The sequence below is a fragment of the Heloderma suspectum genome, chromosome 12, assembly GCF_057233095.1.
Source record: "Heloderma suspectum isolate Gila_16-S chromosome 12, 16-S_ref, whole genome shotgun sequence".
In the NCBI taxonomy this organism is placed as follows: Eukaryota; Metazoa; Chordata; class Lepidosauria; order Squamata; family Helodermatidae; genus Heloderma; species Heloderma suspectum.
In genome coordinates, this window is record NC_139469.1 from 462,184 (window position 1) to 486,736 (window position 24,553).

Consider the following 24,553-nt stretch of genomic DNA (forward strand, 5'->3'; position numbering starts at 1 on the left):
CAGAACAGGCATAGGTCAAGCCTCATTGGGGACGCTTTCCTCCTGACGTGGAGCCAGGGATTCTACTTCCTGTTTCCACCGTTTCCCCTACTAACTCGGGTGTTGACGAAGGTCCTGGATGACAACACAGACTGCATAATTAATATGCCACAGTGGCTGAGGCAGGGATGGTTTGCCCCACTGTTCCGTCGCTGTTGGGGCCAGTATCTCCGGCTCCTGATGAGAGCAGATCTCCTGTCCCAGCAGAACGGTCACATTTGACATCCCGATCTCCAAACACTGAAATTGACAGCATGGAGGCTCCAAACCTGCAGGATCTCTCACACGTTTCGGAACTGATCTGGACAATCTTAGAGGTAGCTAGCAAGCCAGCCACTAGATGTTCCTATGCCCTTAACAGGGGAAAATTTTTGGCATTTGTGATTTCAAGAGAGTTGGACCCTGTTACTTGTTCCATTTCCAATATTTTGCAGTTCTTGTTCCCCTTATTTGAAAGGGGGCTTAAGTTCTCATCTATTAAAGTGTGCTTGGCGGCTGTTTCTGCATCACTTGCTCTCCTACAAGGATTTACTGTTTTCTCACACCCGCACGTTCGACAGTTTCTCCATGGAGTACAGAACCTCCTGCCTCTGGTAAAAACTCCTATTCAGAGTTGGAGTTTGTCAGTAATCCTTCCAGCTTTGACAGTTAAACCTTTTGAGCCTCTCTTCGTCTTTTTTCTTGGAAGGTGGCCTTTTTAGTAGTGATTACTTTAGCCCATCAGGCTAGTGAGTTAGCGGCTCTTAGGGTGGATGGTCCTTCTATGGTCTTCCATAGAGATAAGGTTGTACTCCCCCTAGATGTGCAATTATTGCCAAAGGTGGTTTTGGCATTTCATGTCAATTAAGACGTCGTTCTGCCTGCCTTTTTTCCATCCCCAGCTTTGGAGCTGGAGTCGAGACTGCATGCTTTGGATGTGAGGTGGGCATTGGCCTTCTATAAATCTAGAACAGAAGTTTTTCACAAATCACCAAGACTTTTTGTGTGCTATGGCAGAAGAAAAAAGGGTCTCCCGTTGTCGGCTCAAAGACTAGCCTCCTGGGTTACACAGACCATTTTCCTTGCCTATGAACTGGCAAACCTGGATTTAGGTAGAGTGACGGCACACTCCACAAGGGCTATGGCAACACCGACAGCATTCGACAGGGGTGTCTCCATTGCAGAATTGTGCCATGCTGCCACTTGGGCAACCCCACCGACATTCGTACGGCATTATCATTTGGATGTGAGGTCTCGAGCCGACTGCTCTTTTGGCCGTGCTGTTCTCTCATCTGTATTACATTAGGACACTGACCCACCTCCAGTAAGTGAGCTTGTTACTTGCCCATCTGTGTGATGCACAGAGACCAACAAGAAAGAGGACAGGTTGCTTACCTGTATCTGTGGTTCTTCAAGTGGTCATCTGTGTATTCACACAACCCACCCACTGTCCCCACTTCAGTGTTCATGCTATGATGTTTGTCTGATAATGAAATGATTGCTCATTCAGTTTCCTTCAGTTTCGAGGCCACATGGGGTCTCATCAAACTGAGGGAATAGGTGGGAACCCCTCTGGACATGTGCAATGGGACAGTGGGGGAGGGGTCCCACCAAAATTTTCTCAGCTTTAGAAGTTTCCCGAATTGAGGCTCTGTGCAGGCGCAGAGCCCATCTGTGTGAATGCACAGATGACCACTCGGAGAACCACAGTTACAAGTAAGCTACCTGCCCTTCCTTGCGGTCTCAGTCTGTGGGATTCTTTGGTATGGGGTTCCACAAGGGTTGGTTTTGACCCCCATACTATCTCACATCTACATGAAACAGCTGAGCAGCGTCATCTGGAGTTTTGGAGTGTGTTGTCATCAGTATGCTGATGACACATAGCTCTATTTCTTCTTTTCATCTTCATCAGGTGAGGCTGTGGCAATGGACTTCATGAGGAATAATAAACTGAAATTTAGTCAAGCAAAACTAAGATGGTGTTAGTGGGTGATTCTTCTTACCAGATGGAGAGTGTTCATCCTGTTCTCTATGGGGTTGCAGTCCCCCTGAAGGAGCAGGCTTGTAGCTTGGGGGTTCTCCCAGACTTAGTGTGGTTACTTGAGGCTGACGTGGCCTCAGTAGCAAAGATGGCCTTCTACCAGCTTTGGCTGGTGGCCCAGCTATGCCCCTATGTCTGGAAAGGGATAACTGGCTTCAGTAGTCTGTGGTCTCCAGTAACCTTCAAGTGAGATTATTGCAATGTGCTCTACGCGGGGCTGACCTTGAAGATGGTTCTGAAGCTGCAGCTTGAGTAAAATGTGGCAGCCAAATTGATAGCAGGGACCAGAAGGCCTGAGCATATACTTGGCCTTCACTCATTTTGGCCTGCTTGCCCTGACTGCCTGTATGTTTCCGAGCCCAATTCAAGGTACTGGTTCTGAAAGCCTTACATGGCTTGGGACTACAAAATCTGATGTAGCACCTCTGCTTGTATGAACCTACCCATACACTACAATCAACATCTGAGGCCCTCCTCCGAGGGAGGGTTGGAGGATGGCAACAACAGAGACGGGGGGCCTTCTTGGTGGTGGCTCCCCAATTGTGGAATGCTGTACTCAGTGAGGGCTTTCTGATGCCAACATTGTCATCTTTTTGGCACCAAGTTAAGACTTTCCTCTACTCCCATGCATCTGATGGCATACAATGGGGCTTTTTCGTTTTTTATCAAGTTCTGATCATTGTTAATTATTTTTACACATTACACATTTTAAACATTGTTAATTGTTTTTAACTTGTTTTTAACTTTTCGAAGTATTTTAATTTTTGGAATGTTAAAATGTTTTATATTAAGTTTTATCATGTTATGAACTGCCCAGAGAGTTATGGCTACTGGGCAGTATAAAAAATGAATGAATGAATGAATGAATGAATGAATGGGCTCCTGCGTGATGACAAACAAATGAAAGACACAATTGCTCTTGGTCCGTAAGACTGCAGCACTGGGATTCGGAGCTTAACTTGTGTTGCATGGGGTAGCACACTTCTTGAACCCTGGGTTACATGCAAACAGCCACACACAAACAGAAGAGACACTCATACTCCGGGAGTACTCATGGACCAAGATTTGTTCTTGGATGCTTAGGGGGTGGTCATGGCCAGGACTGCCTTCTCCCTCCCAGCTGAAGCCAGTTGCATCCATTTATAGAAATGGCAGATCTAGTCATGGTGACATCTGCTGCCTTAGTCATATCATGATTGGACTGCTGCAAAATGCTCCACAATGCCCTGCCTTTGAAGAGTGTTCAGAAACTGTGGCTGATCCAAAACGCAGCAGCTAATGTGGCAGCGAAAATGTTGACCAGTGCCAGTTATTGGGATCATGCAATCTCATGGCTCCAGCAGCTTCACTGACATCTGATCCATTTCCAGGCCTAAAGACTATCACTTGTTACCTTCACAGCCCTAAATGGCTTAGGACCAGGTAACAAAAAAAAGAAGCCTCCTCCCATATTGAGCCTGCTTTTGCATCAAGAGCTACTGAGCACTTGAGGCTGAGCACTTGAGGTTCACTTGGCCAGGAGGCAGCCTTTTCAGTGGTCACTCCAGGATGGGAGAACTCCCAGATTAGGGAGGGTCAGTTGGCCGCCCTTGATGGCTTTTGACCAGCTTGTGAAGATCTTTTTATTTCTGTATTCATTTAATATTCCAGGCTGCTGATGTTTTTAGTGTTTTTGTAAAATTGTATTAGCTTGCTGTCTCTACTCTTCAAATCTGTTTTAATGGTTATATTGTTCTATTATTTTGCATTATTCTTTATTGTAAGCTGCCTTGTGTGTCTCTTCTGTTTGCATGTGGCTGTTTGCATGTAATCCATGATTTGCCGGATGTGTGCCACAGCCTTTTTGAATATTCAACCCCCGATAGGCAATCTAACTACTAATTGTAGGTTAACTGTGGGTTGTTTAACCCGCAATTAACCAATAGTGTCCAGGTTTGGACATCATGTAACAAGCTCTGATTGGCTCAGTCTGAAATTATTTGTGGTTTTTGGCTACTTGACAGTCAGCCTCTTAGACCAAAATGCTGGGAAGTAGCTAATACCCTTTAAAAGGGTGGGCATAAAAATGAAAGACCACAATGCCTAACTTTTTACATCAGAATAAAGAACAAACTAGAGGTACCACATCCAGAATAGCTAACAGATTTATTTTACCAAAGGAAGTTGAACCTTGCCAATGAAATATTATTATTTTCGTTTCTATACTGCCCAGTAGCTGAAGCTCTCTGGGCAGTTCACAACAGTTCATAAAAAATACAACAACAGGAATATATAACAATACATTACAATAAAAACATAGTCTAAAATGTTTTTTAACATACACAATTTAAAACAATTTACACAGCTAAAAAAATATCAGTAAACAATTTTTATAGACCTGTTCAAGACAGCAGACATACATGCACCATCATATGTCATTAAATGCCTGGGAGAAGAGGGCAGTCTTAACCTGGCACCAAAAAGATGACAATGTCGGCGCCAGGCTGGCTTCAGTGTGGAGCTCATTGTGGAGTCGGGAGGTCACCACTGAGAAGGCCCTCGCCCTTGTTGCCACCTTCCGAGGCTCCCTTGGAGGTGGCACTCTGAGGAAGGCCTCAGATGTTGATCGTAGTGCCTGGGTACAGTCAGGTTGGGAAAGGCAGTCTGTCAGGTATTATGGTCTAAAGCCATGTAAGGGTTTATGGGTTAAAATCATCACTTTGAATTGGGTTCAGAAACATACAGGCAGCCAATGCAAGCGGGCCAGAATTGGTCTTATATGCTCAGACCTTCTGGCCCCAGTTATTAATCTGGCAGCCACATTTTGCTCAAGCTGTAGTTTCTGAATGGTCTTCAAGGGCAGCCCCACATAGAGTGCATTGCAGTAATCTAACTTGAAGACTACCAGAGCATAGATTACTGAGACCAGGTTATCCCTGTCCAGATAGGGGCGTAGCTGGGCCACCAGCCAAAGCTGTTAGAAGGCACTCAGTGCCACTGAGGCCACCTGAGCCTCAAGTGATAGAGATGGCCCCAGGAGAATGTTCAAGGTTCATTTAATGAACCTCATTTAATAAAATAGCTGGATTTTTGCTGACAGTCTAAAGGGACCTAAAATGTGACTGAAATATATCTTTGATGACAGATGTCCTGAATGAAGACAAACTTGTGTTTTTTTTAATTAACCAAGGAGCAAAGCATTCATGTTGCTCAGTACTGTGTCACATGAGAGCCATTATAGCGCACTGGTTTGACTCTTGGACAAGACCTGGGTGCTTATCCTCACTCAGCAGTGAAGCTCACTGGGTGATCTTGGGCCAGTCACTCACTCTCAGCCACAGGTGGTTGTGAGGATAAGTGGGGTGGAGAACTGTGTGAGCTGCCTTGAGCTCCTGGTAGGAAAGGTGGGATATGAATGTCAGAGCTTCGGCTTTGGGGTGGTATAGAAATGAAACAAATAAATAATTCAACAAGTAATAGTAAAAGTTGATCAGTTCTTTCCTATGTGTTGATTTGTGCTGGAGAAAGTGATTTTGTATGTGTTTCTCTTTTTTGTAGCGCTCCTTGGATCCCCAGGTAGTGGAATACAGAATTCAATTGCCTCTGGAACAGGCCAGCCAGCAACTCCTTCCCTAAGTAACCCTAACCCAATTGACCCCAGTTCCATGCAGCGCGCCTATGCAGCTCTTGGCCTGCCCTATGGCAACCAGCCACAGGCCCAGTTGCAGCCACAAGTGCAAGGCCAGCAACCTGCCCAGCCTCAGTCCCATCAGCAAATGAGGACCATCAATGCACTGGGTATGTGGGGAACTTAAAATAAATTATTTCTTAATGAATGGTAGGTGCTTTAGGCATCCCCCATTTGAGTTAGGCAGGGGAAGTTGCTGGGGAGCATGGGCAGGAGGGTGCTGTTGTACTCGTGTCCTGCTTGTGGGTTCCTGGTCAACAGCTGGTTGGCCACTGTGTGAGCAGAATGCTGGACTGGATGGACCTTTGATCTGATCCAGCAGGGCTCTTCTTATGTTCTTATGAAGAGGCAGGGTATTCAATAACAAATCAGCAACAAATATAATGGCAGCCTTGTTCAGAAACTGGAAAACATTCATTTACTCAAAGGAGTTTGTATTGTGCTCAGTTCATCTAGAACTTTGAGGGACATCGAAAATAGCACATCAGGGCGTCATTCTGAGTAAGTTGGATTGCTATTTATGCACAGGTATGCTGCCATAGGGCTCTGTGAGGTGCACAGTGATAAGTTAGGAAGTTTGGATAATTGTGGGGAGGAGGCAGGTCGGCATCTTATGAAAAATGTGGGCTAACTTTTTGCTTGTGGTATTGGACACCTGCTTTCTAAAATGCGTGTTGCTTACGGAGCCATGTCTGTTTATCAGTTTGTTTTAAGTCACATACTTTAACCATTTATTTGAAAGTGTTCACTTCATTAGGTATTGAATAGAAGTGACTGAATAGTTTTCTCACTATTTTATACTCCCAGATTGGGAACATCTTTGCTGATATTTGTAATAAACATTTGAGCAAAAATCATTACGCTAAGATATGGTTACAGACAACTAATTTACTAATTGTACCTTTTGCTTCATTTATCCTGTTGTTGTTGTTCAATTGTTAAGTTGTGTCCGACTCTTCGTGACCCCATGGACCATTACACGCCAGGCCTTCCTGTCCTCCACTCTCTCCTGGAGTGTGCTCAAGTTCATATTCTTTGCATCGGTGATGCTATCTAGCCATCTCATCCTCTGCCGTCCCCTTTTCCTTTTGCCTTCAATCTTTCCCAGCATCAGTGACTTTTCCAGTGACTTTTCTCTTCGCATTTGGTGGCCAAAATATTTGAGCTTCAGCTTCAGTATCCGTCCTTCCAATGAGCAGTCAGGGTTGATTTCCTTTAGGATTGACTGATTTGACCTCCTTGCAGTCCAGGGGAATCGTAAGTCTTCTCCAGCACCACAGTTTGAAAGCATCAAATCTTCGGCGCTCAGCCTTCCTTATAGTCCAGCTCTCACAGCCATACGTTACTACTGGGAAAACCATAGCTTTGATTATGCAGACCTTTGTTGGCAAGGTGATGTCTCTGCTTCTTACTATGCTGTCTAGGTTTGCCATAGCTTTCCTCCCAAGGAGCAAGCGTCTTTTAATTTCATGGCTACAGTCACCGTCTGCAGTGATCTTGGAGCCCAAGAAAATAAAATCTGTCACTGCTTCCATTTCTTCCCCTTCTATATGCCAGGAAGTGATGGGGCCAGATGCCACGATCTTAGTTTTTTTATTGTTGAGTTTCAAACCAGCTTTTGCACTCTCCTCTTTCACCCTCAACAAGAGGCTCTTAGATCCTCCTCGCTTTCTGCCATTAGGGTGGTATCGTCTGCGTATCTGAGGTTGTTGGTGATTCTCCTGGCAATCTTAATTCTGACCTGTGATTCATCCAGCCCGGCATTTCTGATGATGTACTCTGCATATAAGTTAAATAAGCAGGGCGACAATATGCAGCCTTGTCGTACTCCTTTCCCAATTTTGAACCAATCGGTTGTTCCATGTCCGGTTCTTACTGTTGCTTCTTGACCCTCGTACAGGTTTCTTAGGAGACAGGTAAGGTGGTCTGGTACTCCCATCTCTTTCGGAATTTGCCAGAGTTTGTTGTGATCCACACAATCAAAGGCGTTAGCGTCGTCAATGAAGCAGAAATAGACGTTTTTCTGGAATTCTCTTGCTTTCTCCATGATGCAGCGAATGTTGGCGATTTGATCTCTAGTTCCTCTGCCTCTTTGAAACCCAGCTTGTACTTCCAGTAGTTCTCGGTTCACATATTGCTGAAGCCTAGCTTGTAGGATTTTGAGCATAACCTTGCTGGCATGTGAAAAGAGCGCAGTTGTATGGTAGTTTGAACACTCTTTGGCATTGCCCTTCTTTGGAATTGGAATGTCAACTGACCTTTTCCAGTCTTGTGGCCACTGTCGAGTGTTCCAAATTTGTTGGCATATTGAGTGCAGCACTTTAACAGCATCATCGTTTAGGATTTTAAATGGCTCAGCTGGAATACTGTCATCTCCGCTAGCTTTGTTGTTAGTGATGCTTCCTAAGGCCCACTTGACTTCACTCTCTAGGATGTCCGGCTCAAGTTCAGTGACCACACTATCATGGCTATCAGGGACATTCAGATCTTTCCTGTATAGTTCTTCCGTGTATTCTTTCCACCTCTTCTTAATCTCATCTGCTTCTGTTAGGTCCCTGCCTTCTTTGTCCTTTATCATGCCCGTCTTTGCACAAAATGTTCCCTTGATGTCTCTGATTTTCTTGAAGAGATCTCTAGTCTTTCCCATTCTATTGTTTTCCTCGATTTCTTTGCATTGTTCATTTAAGAAGGCCTTCTTGTCTCTCCTTGCTATTCTCTGGAACTCTGCATTCAGTTGGATATATCTTCCCCTTTCTCCTTTGCTTTTTGATTCCCTTCTTTCATAGAATCATAGAATAGTAGGGTTGGAAGGGGCCTACATGTCAAGGGCTCCTTGGAGGTCTCTCTCTGTCTAAACCAGTAGCCAAGTCCAGACACAGACAAAGGAATTCCTTTCAAAGCTTTATTCTTCTTTTACAACTTAACAACTATACCGATTGCAACTAGATCTGAGCGGCACAGTACCTATGCCCTAAGTTGGAACAGTTGGTCCCCATTTGAAAGGGAATTACTGGCAGACCCCTGATCTTAAGGACTAGGGAGAGTCCCTCCCCTTTTCCCTTGGAGCCTCTGGGCGCAGCTGTTGTTTGCGCGCCAACCTGGCACTTCGCCTCCTTTCTGCGCCCTCCATCTGGCGCCGCTCTCTGTGTCTGCATCGCGCATCCACCAAGTCTGCTATCTGTGCTTGGTCACTCCCTGGACTGCTAACTAAACTAGGAATACTGGTGGGAGGAATCTCCGTCAGCTGTTGGTCCTGGGAAAGAGGAGCGCGCTCCTCTCCCAGGAGCGACTGCTCTTCCTCAGAATCAGAACTACTCTGGGATTCTATGGGCTCAGTGTCCACCCTGACACTACAAGGCCATCGAGTCCAACCCCCTGCTCAATGCAGGAATCCAAGTCAGAGCATCCCTGACATCCCTGTCCAGCCTCGTCTTGAACGCCTCCAGTGTGGGAGAGCCCACCACCTCCCTAGGTCATTAGTTCCATTGTCGTATTGCTCTAACAGTCAGGAATTTTTTCCTGATTTTCAGCCGGAATCTGGCTTCCTGTCACTTGAGCCCATTATTCCGTGTCCTGCACTCTGGGATGATTGAGAAGAGATCCTGGCCTTCTTCTCTGTGACAACCTTTCAAGTACTTGAAGAGTGCTATCATATCTCCCCTCGGTCTTCTCTTCTCAAGGCTAAACATGCCCATTTCTTTCAGTCTCTCTTCATAGGGCTTTGTTTCTAGTCCTCTGATCATCTTTGTTGCCCTCCTCTGAACCTTCTCCAGTTTGTCTGCATCTTTCTGAAAGTGTGGTGCCCAGAATTGGACACAGTACTCCAGATGAGGCCTGAGTAGAGGGGAACTAGAACTTCCCGGGATTTGGAAGCTATGCTTCTATTAATGCTTTCCTCAGCTACTTGTAAAGCCTCATCAGACAGCCACTTTGCTTTCTTGCATTTGTTTTTCTTTGGGATGGATTTAGTTGCTGCCTCCTGAACAATGTTATGGACCTCCGTCCATAGTTCCTCAGGCACTCTGTCTATCAGATCTGATCCCTTAAATCCATTCCTCTCCTCCACTATATATTCATAAGGGATATGATTTAGGTCATACCTGAATGATTTAGTGGTTTTCCCTACGTTCTTCAATTTAAGCCGAAATTTTGCAAGAAGCAGCTCATGATCTGAGCCACAGTCAGCTCCAGGTCTTGTTTTGACTGACTGTATAGAGCTTCTCCATCTTTGGCTGCAAAGGACATAATCTGATTTCGCTATTGACCATCTGCTGATGTCCATGTGTAGAGTCGCCTCTTGTGCTGTTGGAAAATGATCAGCATGTTCTCTTGGCAAAACTCTATTAGCCTTTGTCCTGCTTCATTTTGTACACCAAGGCCATGCTTTCCTGTTATCCCGTTGAGTTCTTGACTTCCTACTTTAGCACTCCAATCCCCTATGATGAAGAGGACATGTTTTTTTGGTGTTAGTTCTAGAAGGTGTTGTAGGTCTTCATAGAACCGATCAACCTCAGCTTCTTCGGCCTCAGTGGTTGGGGCATAGACTTGAATTACTGTGATGCTGAATGGTTTGCCTTGGATTCGCACTGAGATCATTCTGTCGTTTTTGAGATTGTACCCCAGTACTGCTTTTCCCACCCTTTTATTGACTATGAGTGCTACTCCATTTCTTCTAAGGGATTCTTGCCCACAGTAGTAGATATAATGGTCACCTGAATTAAATTTTCCCATGCTTGTCCATTTTAGTTCGCTGATGCCCAAGATGTCAATGTTCAATCTTGCCATCTCATGTTTGATCACCTCCAGCTTACCTTGATTCATTGATCTGACATTCGAGGTTCCTAGACAATATTGTTCTTTACAGCATCGGATTTTCTTTTCACCACCAGACACATCCACAGCTGAGTGTCCTTTCGGCTTTGGCCCAGCCGCTTCACTCTTTCTGGCGCTACTTGGAATTTCCCTCTGCTCTTCCCCAGTAGTATATTGGACACCTTCCGACCTGAGGGGCTCATCTTCCAGCGTCATCTCTTTTAGCCTTGTGATACGTTCCATGGGGTTTTCTTGGCAAGAATATTGCAGTGGGTTGCCATTTCCTTCTCCAGTGGACCACATCTTGTCAGAACTCTCCGCCATGACCTGTCCGTCTTGGCTGGCCCTGCACGGCATAGCTTATGGCTTCACTGAGTTACGCAAGCCCCTTCGCCACAACAAGGCAGTGATCCATTTATCCTACAGTATATATATATTAATGTTGGTAATTTAAAGGTGTGAATTGACTGATAATTACACTGAACTAATGAGGGATAATCTTGTTCCCAAAGGAGCTAATCAAGTGAATCTGGCTTCAGGAGGAATAACAGACCAACAAGCTAGCATGATCCCAGAAACTGGTCTTCCGACTTCACTTGGGGCAGCAAAGTAAGACACACTTAAAGGATGGTTGGGTATTAAGATCGGCTTATAATCTCCAGTTGTAGAAGTAACTCCTTAATAGCACTTTTTCTTATGGTCATTTCATATTCCCTGTTCCCAAATAACTCCCCCATTCTTGGTTTTCATTTTTCCTTCACCAAAGTAATGTAATTGAATTTCATTATCTGTGCTGTTGTAGTCAGTTACTTGATAATTTCTTAACCTTTGTAACAATAAGTAGGGATGCTTAAAAGCAGAAGTAATCTGGAATGCAATCGAGAGCTACAAGAGCTTCCATAATTGCCTTTTCTTTAGCCCCTTAATGAATGATGGCACAAATTCTGGCAGTGTTGGAAATCTCAGTGGCTCTATGCCAACAGCTGCGCCACCTTCAAGTACCGGGGTGAGGAAAACCTGGCATGAGCATGTGACTCAGGATCTGCGCAATCACTTAGTACACAAACTGTAAGTATTAGTCTTGGGTGGGCACAGTTTACTATAGGATTGGGCAAGGTTGTTCCCTGAAATGCAATGCTGATCCTTGTATTTTGTGGCTTGGTGGCTTTGAAGACCTTATTAAAGGTTGGAGGGTTGAAGTAAGAATTGGTGTTCTCTTTACTGTGTGAGAAGATATTTCATTAAAAAAACCTCTTCTCATATTCGCAATTTCCCATTTTTATTCCCCTCCCCCCCATTTTTCCAGGGTGTATCACACATTTCAAATGTGTGATCTTGCGGGGGAAGCTCACTCTCTTTGGGTTTCTTAAGGGCTGGAGTTTTAAAAATCCTTTTGCATGATGTTGGTGGATATGAAAATAAGATTTATATCGCTCATAAGGGGATTTAAATCTTTTCTTTCTGTAGTGTGCAAGCCATCTTTCCAACTCCTGACCCAGCAGCACTGAAAGATCGCCGGATGGAGAATCTGGTGGCTTACGCCAGGAAAGTAGAAGGGGATATGTATGAATCTGCTAACAGTAGGGTATGTTATGTACCAGAAGAGCTTGATTCTGTGAACTGCTGGATAATGTAACATTTCTGAAAATGGCTCTGTTTTAGGTGCACTCCTCCACTACAAGGCTTACCAGTGTTTCCATTGCACATTGCTTTGCTTTCTAGCAAAGTGTCATGGTCCAGGAGCCCGGCCCCCAGCCTCAGGGGACGAGCCTCCTGAGTCAGTGGTTCAGGGAAAGAAATTGGTTACAGAAGGGTGTCATGAGGTCCCTACCTCTATAAGACCTAGTTCTCCAGGAGGACCTCAGGGACCAGCTCCCCTGTGTCCAGAGGAGGTTGTGTTGCCATCCTCGGATTCTGAGGACTCTAGCCATGAAGATATGACCATGCCACAGCCCCCTCTATGTCGTTGCAGCCTGAAGCTACTGAAACAGGCCAGGCCCCTTTAAGGGAGAATATGGAGGTGGAGCTAAAAGAAGCCAAAACCATATTTAAGGCTCAGTCCCAGTCTCCTCCTTTTTGGAGAAACATAGGCAAGCTTGCCTGGCTTCCAGTCCCAGCACCTGTTGGAGCTCTCCATGGCCCTCCACTCCTGTCTCTGGGAAACCCGACTCCTGCTTGGTCTGAATCTGCTGAACATGACTTGCCCCAAGTCCTCTGTGTGAACTGGACCTCATAGTGCCCAATGACGCCAGGCACTCACTGTGACAACAGGGCTTACTGGCTGAAATAGTAGACAAAGTGGTCTGTCAGACTGGAATGATTATATAGCTCCTGAAATCTTGAGTGTTGTGCCTTCTTTATTTAACACACCAGTGACTTCTTAGAAGGCTTCTTGTCCACAGGAAGGAAGAAAATACTCAGACTTATTTGGGGCATCCTGCATAAAGTTATGAAAGCTGGAATCTCAACTTTAGCCTTTTCAGCTTTGTCACTGTAGAAATGTAAAAACCACCACACTTTATTTTATTTTATGTGTCTGGGTGGGAAAATGGGACCTGCCCACACCTTGACCATTTTGATGCTATGCAGTGCTTAAGAGGATGGCCCACACAATCATGAAGGCAGCCCTGCCTAGCCTTCAATATTTATTTGTTCCAAATATTTCTAGGCCACCTTTCAGGGTAGAAGCTCTCCCAAGGCAGTGTACTACAATAAGATTCATATCGTAAAACCGATGTGGTAATAAAAACAGAAAACATTCCAAACCACCCCCACACCCCAAACCAAGCATAAGGCAAAACTTACAACACAATTGCAGCTGCAACCCACAACAGTCTGAGAAAACATAATGACAGGGAGGCCAGAGTAAGTTTTCAGGGCCTTCTTAAAAGGTGGACCCCTGATGGCAACTCTATCCAGAGGTGTAGGGCCAGTGCAGGAAAGGCCCTCTCTTGTGTACTTGCCCACCTAACTGGCCTCAAAGGCAGGCCAGTGAGAAGAGCCTCTGCTGCTGATCTTAATGTACGGGCAGGCTGATATGGTTGAAGGTTTGCCCCAAACTGTGTAAGGCTGTAAAGGTCAAACCCAGCACTTTAAATTGGGCTTGGAAACACATTGGTAACCAGTGCAGCTGGCACAGTGTAGGTGTTATATGATCTGATCACTTTGTCCCCACTAATACTTGGGTGGCTCCATTCAGCATCAGCTGAAGTTTCTGGACTGTCTTGAGAGGCAGCCATTGCAGCACATTACAGTAGTCCAGCTATGCCATCTTCTGTTTTTCCTTATGTCTCCATCCTGAATCGCTGAATCCTCAGCATTGGTGTTATTGCCATTGTCCACCCAGGTCTTGATATTGCCAGCTACGACATTGTTCGTTTTGTTTAGAGCCTTCATCCTGGACAGGTTTCAGGAAATGTCACAGTCATCTCAACCCTGGTACTCGGATTTCTAGATCTCAAGTTTTGAAGTAACTCATTCAAATTGCAAGTGTTCATGTAAAATAAAGTGAAGCCAGTATTAATCTGAGTCATCTGTATTACTTTCTTTTTGAAACATTCTTTAACCTGATCCTAATATTTTCCCCTCTCTAGGATGAATATTACCATTTGTTGGCAGAGAAAATCTATAAAATACAAAAGGAGCTAGAGGAAAAACGAAGGTCTCGTTTACATAAGCAAGGGATCTTGGGTAGTCAGCCAGCCTTACAGGCCCCCGGGACTCAGCCTCCTGGCATTCCACAGGTGGCAGCAACCATGGGACAACCGCAGCCTGTGAGACCTCCCAGTAAGTACTTAACTAAGGGAGTTGACAGATGGAGCAAGGAAATTCTTAGTTGTCTTTTTGTATTTATTTTCCACCCTTCAGGCTTTCTTAATGCCCACAAGGTAGCTTACAATAAAAAGAAAAATATGAAACAACAAAATTGAATATAGCAACAGGAAAACCACCCTATAATTGTTTTACATTATCTATAAAACCACACTTAAGTATTAGCAGCATGCTGGAATCATCCTGCAGCCTCAAAGGTACCCTTGAGACAAAAATATTATCACCACCTTCTAAAATTCTGAAGAGATGATGTCTGCTGTGCCTCCCTTGGAAAGGAAGGTGCCACAAATGAGAATTCCTTGCTCCTTGTAGAGGACCAGCTAATTTCTCTGAATAATATCTGGAGGAGGCTGTCTCTATATGATCTCAGACTCTGGGGAGCTTCATACCGGTGAACGTGCTCATTGAGAGATCCTGAGGTCAGGCTACAGAAGGCTTTAAAGGTCAGCACTGGCACCTTGAATTAACTCAGAAATAAACTGGTAGCTATTGAAGTTCTTCTTGGTGGTTTCTGTACTCACATCCGTGGGCTCTGCACCTGAGCAGAGCCTCCATTGGAACTTTCTAGAGCTGAGACATTTAGGTGGGAAGCCCACCCAGCCCGCTCCCACATCTGCCTAGAGGGCGGCGCTCCCACCTTTCCCCTCAAGTTTCTTTTTGACTGCTGCAGCAGCATTGTCTTTACTAAATTGTCAGCTCTTACTATTCTTCCTTTTGCTTCTTTCTCTCTTTTAAACATGTTCCATTCTCTTTTTTTCAATGCAGTTTGCCACTTAGGTGGCTTCTCTCAGTGGTGTATGGTCCTTTGGGCCCCGTTCCGTAAAGGTGCAGATTGTGTTAACAACTTCCCTCTCACTAATGGCAACAATCTCTGTCTGTTGTGTTTGGGCAAGGGCCACATGGCAGAATCCTGTGCTCGTTGCCAAGGATTTAACAAACAGGCAAGGAAGAACCATTCATGCCTTCGAGCACCACTTTGGGAGTGAGCCTTACAGGCGGCAGATTCTGTCAAGCAATCATAGTCATTTCCACTCTCAGTTTGCTCAAATCAGTCTCTTAAAATGTCCTTGGCAACCTCGTTAGTTTCAGATTTAACCACACCATCTGTACTGACAATGCAATCAGATGTGGGTCCTGACCATAAAGTGCTTGATCCACCAACACTGGGCTGGTCCATCTCAAAGAAGGACAAATCCAAGCATTCTTCAACTGACGAGCACAAGAAGAAAAAGAAATCTAATCAACGGGATGGGGAAAAGTGCCAGACTACTCCCATTCCAACTCCTGTTCCACAGGATGACACAGATGCGCTAGAGTGAGAACCTCCACAACTTCCACCACTGCCAACATTACTGAATCCCAGTGGTGCAGAGGCCTCCACATGACTCTCCTGTGGCCACAGAAGGTATTTGTGTTACAGGGTCAATATTGGAGGGAAAAATAAGAGACTCTTCTCTGGCACCGGTATCTCATTAACAGCTGCCAAGTGTTGCTTCAAGAGGATCTGATTGATTTTACTTGGATAGACGAGGGTGGGATTGTCCTGGCGGGAACTACATACAGGTTGATACTCTTGTTCGCCCTCTTGTTCTTGGACAGAGAGTTTTCACCACACCTAAAAAAAAGATATTGTAGAGCTGGACAAAGTGCAGAAAAGGGCAACTAAAATTATTAATGGGCTGGAGCATCTCCCCTGTGAGAGAAGGTTACAGCAACTGGGCTTGTTTAGCTTGGGAAAAAGGAGGGTAAGGGGAGACATGATAGAGGTCTACAAAACTATGCATGGTGTGGAGAATGAAAGGAAGGACTTCTTCATACAGCGCATAAACTATGGAACTCGCTACCACAGGATGTAGTGATGGCCACCAATTTGGATGGCTTTAAAAGGGGGTAGGACAAATTCTTGGAGGAAAAGGCTATCGGTGGCTACTAGTCTTGATGGCTGTGTGCTACCTCCAGTACCAGAGGCAGTGACCCTTGGTCTGATCCAGCATGGCTCTTCTTATGTTCACCAAGTACTACAGGGAGCAACTCTCGTACTTCGAAATCTATCCCCGTTAGGCTTGAAGAGAGCTGTCAGATTCCAGGAGATCTCCTGAATCTAGATTGGTAGGGTTGTCTAGAGCACACCTCATTACAGCTACCATGTCTCAACCACTGGCATCAGATCCGATCATATTGGTGGTACAAGCACTGGTGATGCTAGCCATGGTGCTTCCAACAGCTCCTGTAGTGTCTGTTCAGCCCCCTCCAGCACCACACGCACCACTGCTGGTTCTGGCTTTGTGGGAACCGGTGCCTGTCCTGTCACTGGTTACAATGCCACAGTTGTCAGTGCTGCTGCCTCATACACAACTTCTGTAGCTTCAGCATCAGTCCCTCACATTTTGAATGGTCCCAGTCCACTACAACCACCAATGCAGCTGGAATTGGACCTGGATGGCTATCAGTCGGATTCATTGGAGTTGGCCCAACCTGGATCAGTTGGTGGGCAAGTATTGGCTGCCATCCCTGACTGAAGATAATTGTCCTTAAACTGAACAACTTGTTTGCATGGCTACATTGTTAGGAGTAGAGATTAAGTGGGTCGATGCTCCAGTGGATGATCCCATCATGGATTTTGTCCAGTCTGATTCTACTGAACCTATTGTCTTACTGGTCCTTCCATCTTTCCTCAGATCAGCCAGAGAGTCTTGGAACAAGCTGTCCTCAACTCCTCTATCATCTAGGAGGGTAGAAGATCCTTATCATGTCCAACCTAATGCTTGTTTTCTGTTCCAGCACCCTGCACTGATGTCCATTATCGCTGAGTTGGGTAAAACAAGGCATCAACAAAGCCACACTCAGTTCCAACACTTCAAGAGGGACGTAAGCTGGACGCTAAAGGCCACAACAGTTACTCTATGGCTGCGTTGGCTTTCCGTATTGCAAACTATCAAGCCTGCATGGCTTAGTACCAGTTTTTCCTGTGGCAAAAGACTGCTTTCCTTTTCAAGTACTTGCCAGAGGACAGAAAAGGAGATTCCAAAGCTCTTTAAAAGAGAGGCCATTAGTCTGACAAAATGATTGTGGAGTGAAAACAATGGTGGGAGCTATCACTTTCATGGAATAGTAGGATTGGAAGGGGCCTATAAGACCATCGAGTCCAGCCCCCAGCTCAATGCAGGAATCTAAGTCAAAGCATCCCTGACAGATGGCTGTCCACCTTCATCTTGAATGCATCCAGTGTGGAAGAGCCCACTACGTCCCTAAGTAATTGGTCCCATTGTCGTATTGCTTTAACAGTCAGGAAGTTTTTCCTGATGTTCAGCCGGAATCTGGCTTCCTGTAACTTGAGCCCATTATTCCGTGTCCTGCACTCTGTGACGATTGAGAAAAGATCGGATACTGGCCTTCCTCTCTGTGACAACCCTTCCAGTACTTAAAGAGCGCTATCATCTCTTCCCTCAGTCTTCTCAAGGCTAAACATGCCCATTTCTTTCAGTCTCTCCTCATAGGGCTTTGTTTCCAGTCCCCTGATCATCTTTGTTGCCCTCCTCTGAACCCTCTCCAGCTTGTCCGCATCCTTAAAGTGTGGTGCCCAGAATTGGACACAGTACTCAAGATGAGGTCTAACCAGTGCTGAGTAGAGGGCAACTAGTACTTCACATGATCTGGAAGCTATACTTCTATTAATGCAGCCCAAAAGAGTATTTGCCTTTTTTGCAGCCACATCACATTGTTGGCTGATATTCAGCTTGTGATCGACAACAATGCCAAGATCCTTCTCACTTGTAGTATTGTTGAGCCAAGTAGTGCCCATCTTGTAACTGTGCATTTGGCTTCTTTTTCCTAGGTGCAGAACTTGGCATTTATCCCTGTGAAATTTCATTCTGTTGTTTTCTGCCCAATGCTCCAGCCTATCAAGATCACTTTGAATTTTGTTTCTGTCTTCCAGGGTATTAGCTATCCCACCCAATTTTGTGTCATCTGCAAATGTGATCAACATTCCCTGCACCTCCTCCTCCAAGTCATTAATAAAAATGTTGAAGAGCACTGGGCCCAGGACTGAGCCCTGTGGTAGGTACCCCGCTCGTTCCCTCTCCCCAGTTTGAGCGGGTACCATTGATAAGCACTCTTCGAGTCTGATTCTGTAGCCAACTGTGGATCCACCAGATGGTTGTTTCATCTAGCCCACTTTGAGCTAGTTTGCTCATCAGGATATCATGGGGCACTTTGTTGAAAACTTTGCTGAAGTCAGGATATAGTATGTCCACAGAATTCCCACAGTCCACAAGGGAGGTCACCTGATAAAAAAAAGTGAGATCAGATTTGTCTGGCAGGACTTGTTCTTGACAAATCCATGTTGGCTTTGAGTAATCACTGCATTGTTTTCAAGGTGCTTACAAATGGATTGCTTAATCATCTGCTCCAGAATTTTCCCAGGGATTGATGTCAGACTGACTGGTCTGTAGTTCCCAGGTTCCTCATTTTTGCCCTTTTTGAAGATAGGGACAACCTTAGCCCTCCTCCAGTCATCTGGCACTTCCCCATGATTTCAGGAAGATAATAGACAGTGGTTCTGAGAGTTCTTCTGCCAGTTCCTTTATTACGCTAGGGTGCAATGCCCTGGAGATTTGAACTCATTCAAAGTCATTAGGTGTTCCTTGACCATATGCCTATCAATCTGAAGCTGCAGTCCTGCCCCTTCAGCCTGTACTTCACCTTTGCCAGGGGGGTCAGAAACCCTCTTTTGGGAGAAGACTGAGCCAAAGTAGGAACTGAGCACTTCTGCCTTTTCTTTGTCATCTGTTATCATTTTGCCATCCTTATTTAATAGTTGAACCACCATTTCTTTCCTCTGTCTTTTACTATGCACGTATTTGAAAGCCTTTTTGTTGCTTTTCGCATCCCTCGCTAACCTCAGCTCATTCTCAGCTTTAGCCTTCCTGACTCCATCCCTGCAATTCTGTGCTACCTACCTGTACTCTTCCTTTGTAACCTGGCCTTCCTTCTACTTCCTGTATGTGTTGTTTTTTGTTTTCAGGTCATCTCTAAACTTTTTGTGAAGCTGCATTGGCTTCTCCTGTTGTCTTCCGCCTTTTTTCTTGTTGGAATTGTTTGTAATTGTGCCTTTAGAATTTCCTTGTTTTAAAACTCCCACCCACTCTTTCCTAAAATCCAAGATACGCGTTTGGCTACACTTGGCTTTTGCTTCCTTTAGAACCAAGAACTCAAGTATAACATGGTCACTTTCCCCAGAGTTCTCATAATTGCATCTTTATCCACAACGTGATCTCTGTTGGTTAGGATCAAGTCAAGGGTAGCCGATCCTCTAGTTCTTTCCTCCACTTTCTGTAGGAGGAAGTTAGCAGCAATACAAGTCAGGAATGTCTTGGAGGGGCCATGTCTTGCAGAATTTGCCTCCCTTTATTCCACCACACATGATTGCGTTCCACTGGGTTCACCAAGGAAGTGCAATCATGTATCGAGAACTTTCCACTTGATAAGCTGGGTTTATTTAATTCGACAGTGGGTGATACGCTCAGTGACATCTATAAGATCAAAATCTCAGTGAAAAAGATGGTTGTGGAATGCGTTTCAGCACCCACAACAATCCCAGTATTCGTTGGGTGATTGCCCCTTTTGGGCGATGGGCACCCAACAGTCCAAATGAACCACGCAGTATCATCAGCAATGGTGTCAGAAGCAAGAAAGTGGACAGAAGCAGCATCTTTGACACACCATGAACCGTGTCTGCTGTATTATCCTCTTTTGGCTCACATCTAAGTATTATGCTGCATGGCACAGTATTACTGCTGATAAGTGGGTGCTTGCTATTGTATATGATAGATTTCCTTTCATTTCTGCCTCTGGGTTTTTCATCCCCCCCCCCCCCCCGAAGAAAGAGGTTGCCTCGATGCTCCAGAAAGGGGCTGTTGAACAAGATGACCTTTCTCAAGCTCCACCAGGTTTCATGTCTCATTACTTTATGGTCCAGAAAATGGATGGAGGCCTCTGGCCTATTTTAGAGACCTTAATGACTTCATCCAGCCTAAAAGCTTCTGTATGGTAACTTTGCCACCATTCTTCCTCTGCTTCAGAAAGATGACTGGCTTGCATCTGTGGACCTCAAGGATGCTTATTTCCACATTTGAATTAGTCCGTGCCATCATTGATACTTACAGTTTGCCATTGGAGACTGATGCTTCCAATTTTGAGTACTACCCTTTGGTAGCCCTCCTAGAATATTTACCAAGTACATGGCCATGGTGGCCACACACCTCCCTTTGCAGGACATTATGGTATTCCCATGTATTGATGACTGGGTCATTGTGGCCTCTTCTCTTCCTTGGTTTAGTGCTCATCTTTGCTCTACTTCTCCTCTCTGACCTAGGTCTCTGTATCAATGTACTCAAATTCTATCTTGTCCCTACTAAAATTTAGTACATCAGGGCAGTTCTGGACTCGGAACAAGCCAGGGCCATTCTCCTGACTGTCAGAACTGTCACTCTTATGTCCATGGCCCACTCTCTTGCATCCCAGAGTTCAGCTTCTGTTTTGGCTACACAACACCTACTTGGACTGATGGTGGCGACCACCTCTGTCATCTGGTTTGCACAACTTCACATGCAGGTACTCCAAGCATGGCTTCTAGATGTATTTTGCCCTGAACTGGACTCTTCTTGAGCGCAGTTACTATTACCCAAGTTGGTGTGGCGCTGTCTTCAGTGGTGGATAATCCTTTTGCATCTTTGTGGTTTTCCCTTCCAACAAAGATGACCATCTCAGATAGTGACTACCGATGCCCCCAACCTAGGCTGGGGAAGCACTTTGTGGTTCATACCAAGTTCATGCTCTCTGGTCTCCAAGGCCTCTAATGTGAATTCGCAATGCAACCTTTCTGCAGCAGAGCAGATTTTGATCGGCAATCCCTTGGCGACGCTTTTCTGTAAGGATGCAACGATCTTCCTGTATGCCTTTCCCTTGGTCCCCCTGACTATGAAGGCACTGGTGAAAATCAGGGGAGATGGTTTGGATGTCATTCTACTAACCCCAAGGTGGCCCTGCTAACCGTGGTTTGCCATGCTACTCTTGAAGTTGGGGAGAGTCAGGGTAATGTTACCCCTATTTCCCTCTGTTAACACAGCAAGACAGTTGGGTATGATACCAGGATCTCACTTCCCACCAGATGACAGCATAGCAAATTTGCCCTCCTCATCCATCCCATCCGATGTTGAACGGGTTCTAGAGGGGGCACATAAGCCCAGTACCCACTGATCCTTTATGCTTAAATGGCGAGTGTTCCAGTTGTATGCTGATTCTTTCAGTTCATCCTATTTCCTGTTCTCTTCACTGTACTCTTCAGTTTTTATTAAGGCTTCATGATTGAGGGCTGGCCTTGTTGTCTCTTCAAGTTTATTGGGCAGCATTATCTGCGTCCCACTCTTGGATTCAAGGGCATACATTTTTCTCCCATCTTATGGCTCAAAAATTCCTAAAAGGACTACAGACCTTATATCCACCCATTTCCAGGCCAGTCCCTACCTGGAGCCCTTCCATGGTTTTGACTGCTTTGATGTCCAAACCCTTTGAACTGCTTGCTATGTTTGACCTCGGTTTGCTTACTTTTAAAGTACTTATCCTTATCATAACCTCCATATGTCAAGCAAGTGAATTGGTGTCTCTCTGGTCTGACACCCCATTAATAGTCACCACAGGGACAACATAGTGCTTAGACTGGATCTGCCCTTTCTGCCTAAGGTTGTGTCTCCTTTTTATTTGAACCAGGATATTCTTCCCTTCTTCTCGAATCCTACCACACCTTTGGAATCCTCCCTTCACACTTTAGATGTGCAAAGGGCTTTGGCCTTACTGTTGTCGTGCTTCATCATTCCGAAGGACCAAAAAGTTCTTTGTCTGCTTTTGGGGTAAGAACAAAGGTTCTCCTGTCTTGACATAGTGGTTATCAGTTTCGTTTTCTGAAGCTATTAAACTTAGTTATGCCCTGTCCCAACTCCCAGTACCCAATTCAGTACAGGGTCATTCTACCCTCTTCTACTGTGTTCTCCAGGGGTATTCCTCTTCAGGGTTTATGAAAGGCTGTTACTTGGTCACAGCCTACAATGTTAATTAAACCCTACAGCCTTGATGTTCAGGTGAAGAAGATGCTTCTTTCTGATGAGAAGTGCTTTCATCTCTTCTAACTTGACCATGAAATTCTCTGCACCTGTGGTAAGTCAGCTAGCTAATCACGCATATATGTGATGCACAGAGACCGTGAAGAAGGACATGTTGCTTACCTGTAAACTGTGGTTCTTCAAGTGGTCATCTGTGCAGTCACACAACCCACCCTCCCACCCCACAACAGGTGTTCTGGTTTTTCTTTCGCCATTTGGGGTTGTCACTGTGGCACCCTCAGAGGAACTGAAGGGAAAGGTGGGATGGGGGTAGGGCAGGCTTCTTGCCTAAACGTCTCAGCTCTAGAAAGTTCCAGTGGAGGCCCTGTGCAGGCGCAGAATCCATATGTGTGACTCTACAGATGACCACTCGAAGAACCACAGTTACAGGTGAGCAACCTGTCCTTCTTTCCATACTGGCGCCTTTTTAGTCAATTAAAAGATTTTGAATCTATAAATCAGTTAAAGGCTGACCACACTTTGGTTCTATTACAGATGGGCCACTGTCCATGCCAAATGTGCCTATGAGCCGCATGCAGGTCTCTCAAGGTATTTAACATCCATTAACTTTCTCCTTTTCTCAGTCTTTGTCTTTGTGAGTTTCATATTCAGGGTATGAAAGTTTGTCCTACCTTTTCTGTACCACACTTTCCTTTATACTTCTGTCCCAAGTACATGGGTGGAAAACAAGTCACTTTTTTGTATCCATAGTCTTAATTTTTGTGTTTAATCAGCCACCTAGATTATACATGTTCAGACTGCTTTAACAGTTGAGGTGGCAGAAAAGGGTCTCATGAAGCAGTGACTATTTCTTAAACTTCCTGAACTCTGGTCCCTATTACTTTACTTTCTGGGGCTTCCCAAACCCAGAGCCAACCAGGAGACCCTGGAATGCAGTTTTGGAACAATATTCGAGCAGGCACAGAGGTATGATGTCCCTCACCAATCAGGAACCACATCACTTATTCCCACCGTAATCCTAACCGACTTGCCTCACATAAACCTCATCATGCTCCAGATGCCATATAAACCGGGACCGGCATGTGTAGATACTTGTTTTCCTTTATGTGTGTCCCCTCTCCACCCCCAGGCATGAGACATCTTTCTGGATAATCTTTCTGTTATTCACAAGAATTAACCCTTCATTTCTCCTTCCCCAACCCTCAGTATAGTCCCAATAAGTTCCATTTTTAACCTAGTAGAGGTAAGGCACTGCGTGACACAGTGAGTGGGAAGGAAGTAACTGAAAACTGTTAGCATTAATTATAATGTGCCCCCAAAGCTATGCATTTATCTTAATTTCATATGCATTCATGCTTCTTAGGGAAAATCATCTGGGAAAAAAGGCTAATGGCAGCTATGAGACTGCTTAGTTTGACTGGTATTGGCTGTGATCAGATGTAACTCCATGAAAACATAGTTCAGTTCAGTGGTCTCCAAACTTTTTTGATCTCCCCCCCATCAGTAAACATTTTTTGAGCACGCACCCCCAATATATGTATATTTATTTATAAATGATATATATGTACTACTATACTAATATATTATGTACATCATAAAACATACACAAAAAATAAAAATTTAAAAAGGTTGAGATAAAGATGAAATAAACATTTTTAAAAACTATTTTACTTTATTTATTAATGGTATAAAAAACCCTTTTTGCTCTCATTAATCCCCATAGGATTGTGCCCTAAGTGTATTTATTTTTTCAGAAATATCTGTTAGGTAGAACACTAATGACAGCCACTTGTCATCACAGAAAAGGTCAGTAAATTTGGAACGAATTTGCTTTCCTTCGGCAGGATTGCAGCTACTCCAGTGTCGCAGCAGAGCAAGCAACTGCTCCTTCCTCTGCTGTGCCTGGCAGAGACTGGTGCAGTTGCTCTTGGTGGCCGTGACAAAGGCAGGATAAGATTGGAGCCAAGAGAGAAATGCCCTGGAGCTTCCCTCTCGGCTCCCATCCCGTCCTGCTGCCTCTGCCATCATTGCACACCATGGCAACTCATTGGGGCAGCAGGAGGC

The 24,553-nt window shown here is 45.0% G+C and overlaps 1 protein-coding gene across 7 annotated transcripts in view; it reads left to right on the forward strand.

The window, feature by feature from the left end:
• The window catches only part of CREBBP (CREB binding lysine acetyltransferase), a 153,302-nt gene that overhangs the window by 60,912 nt on the left and 67,837 nt on the right, over positions 1 to 24,553 (forward strand). For 4 of the 7 annotated variants that reach the window (XM_084817900.1, XM_084817898.1, XM_084817893.1 and 1 more), the window contains exons 6-11: positions 5,597 to 5,836; positions 11,051 to 11,147; positions 11,457 to 11,606; positions 12,006 to 12,123; positions 14,132 to 14,324; positions 23,024 to 23,077. In XM_084817900.1, coding sequence (XP_084674026.1) covers positions 5,597 to 5,836; positions 11,051 to 11,147; positions 11,457 to 11,606; positions 12,006 to 12,123; positions 14,132 to 14,324; positions 23,024 to 23,077 — 852 coding nt within the window. The remainder of the gene's footprint in view (positions 1 to 5,596; positions 5,837 to 11,050; positions 11,148 to 11,456; positions 11,607 to 12,005; positions 12,124 to 14,131; positions 14,325 to 23,023; positions 23,078 to 24,553) is intronic. The other 3 variants (XM_084817895.1, XM_084817896.1, XM_084817897.1) reach the window with 2 other exon arrangements.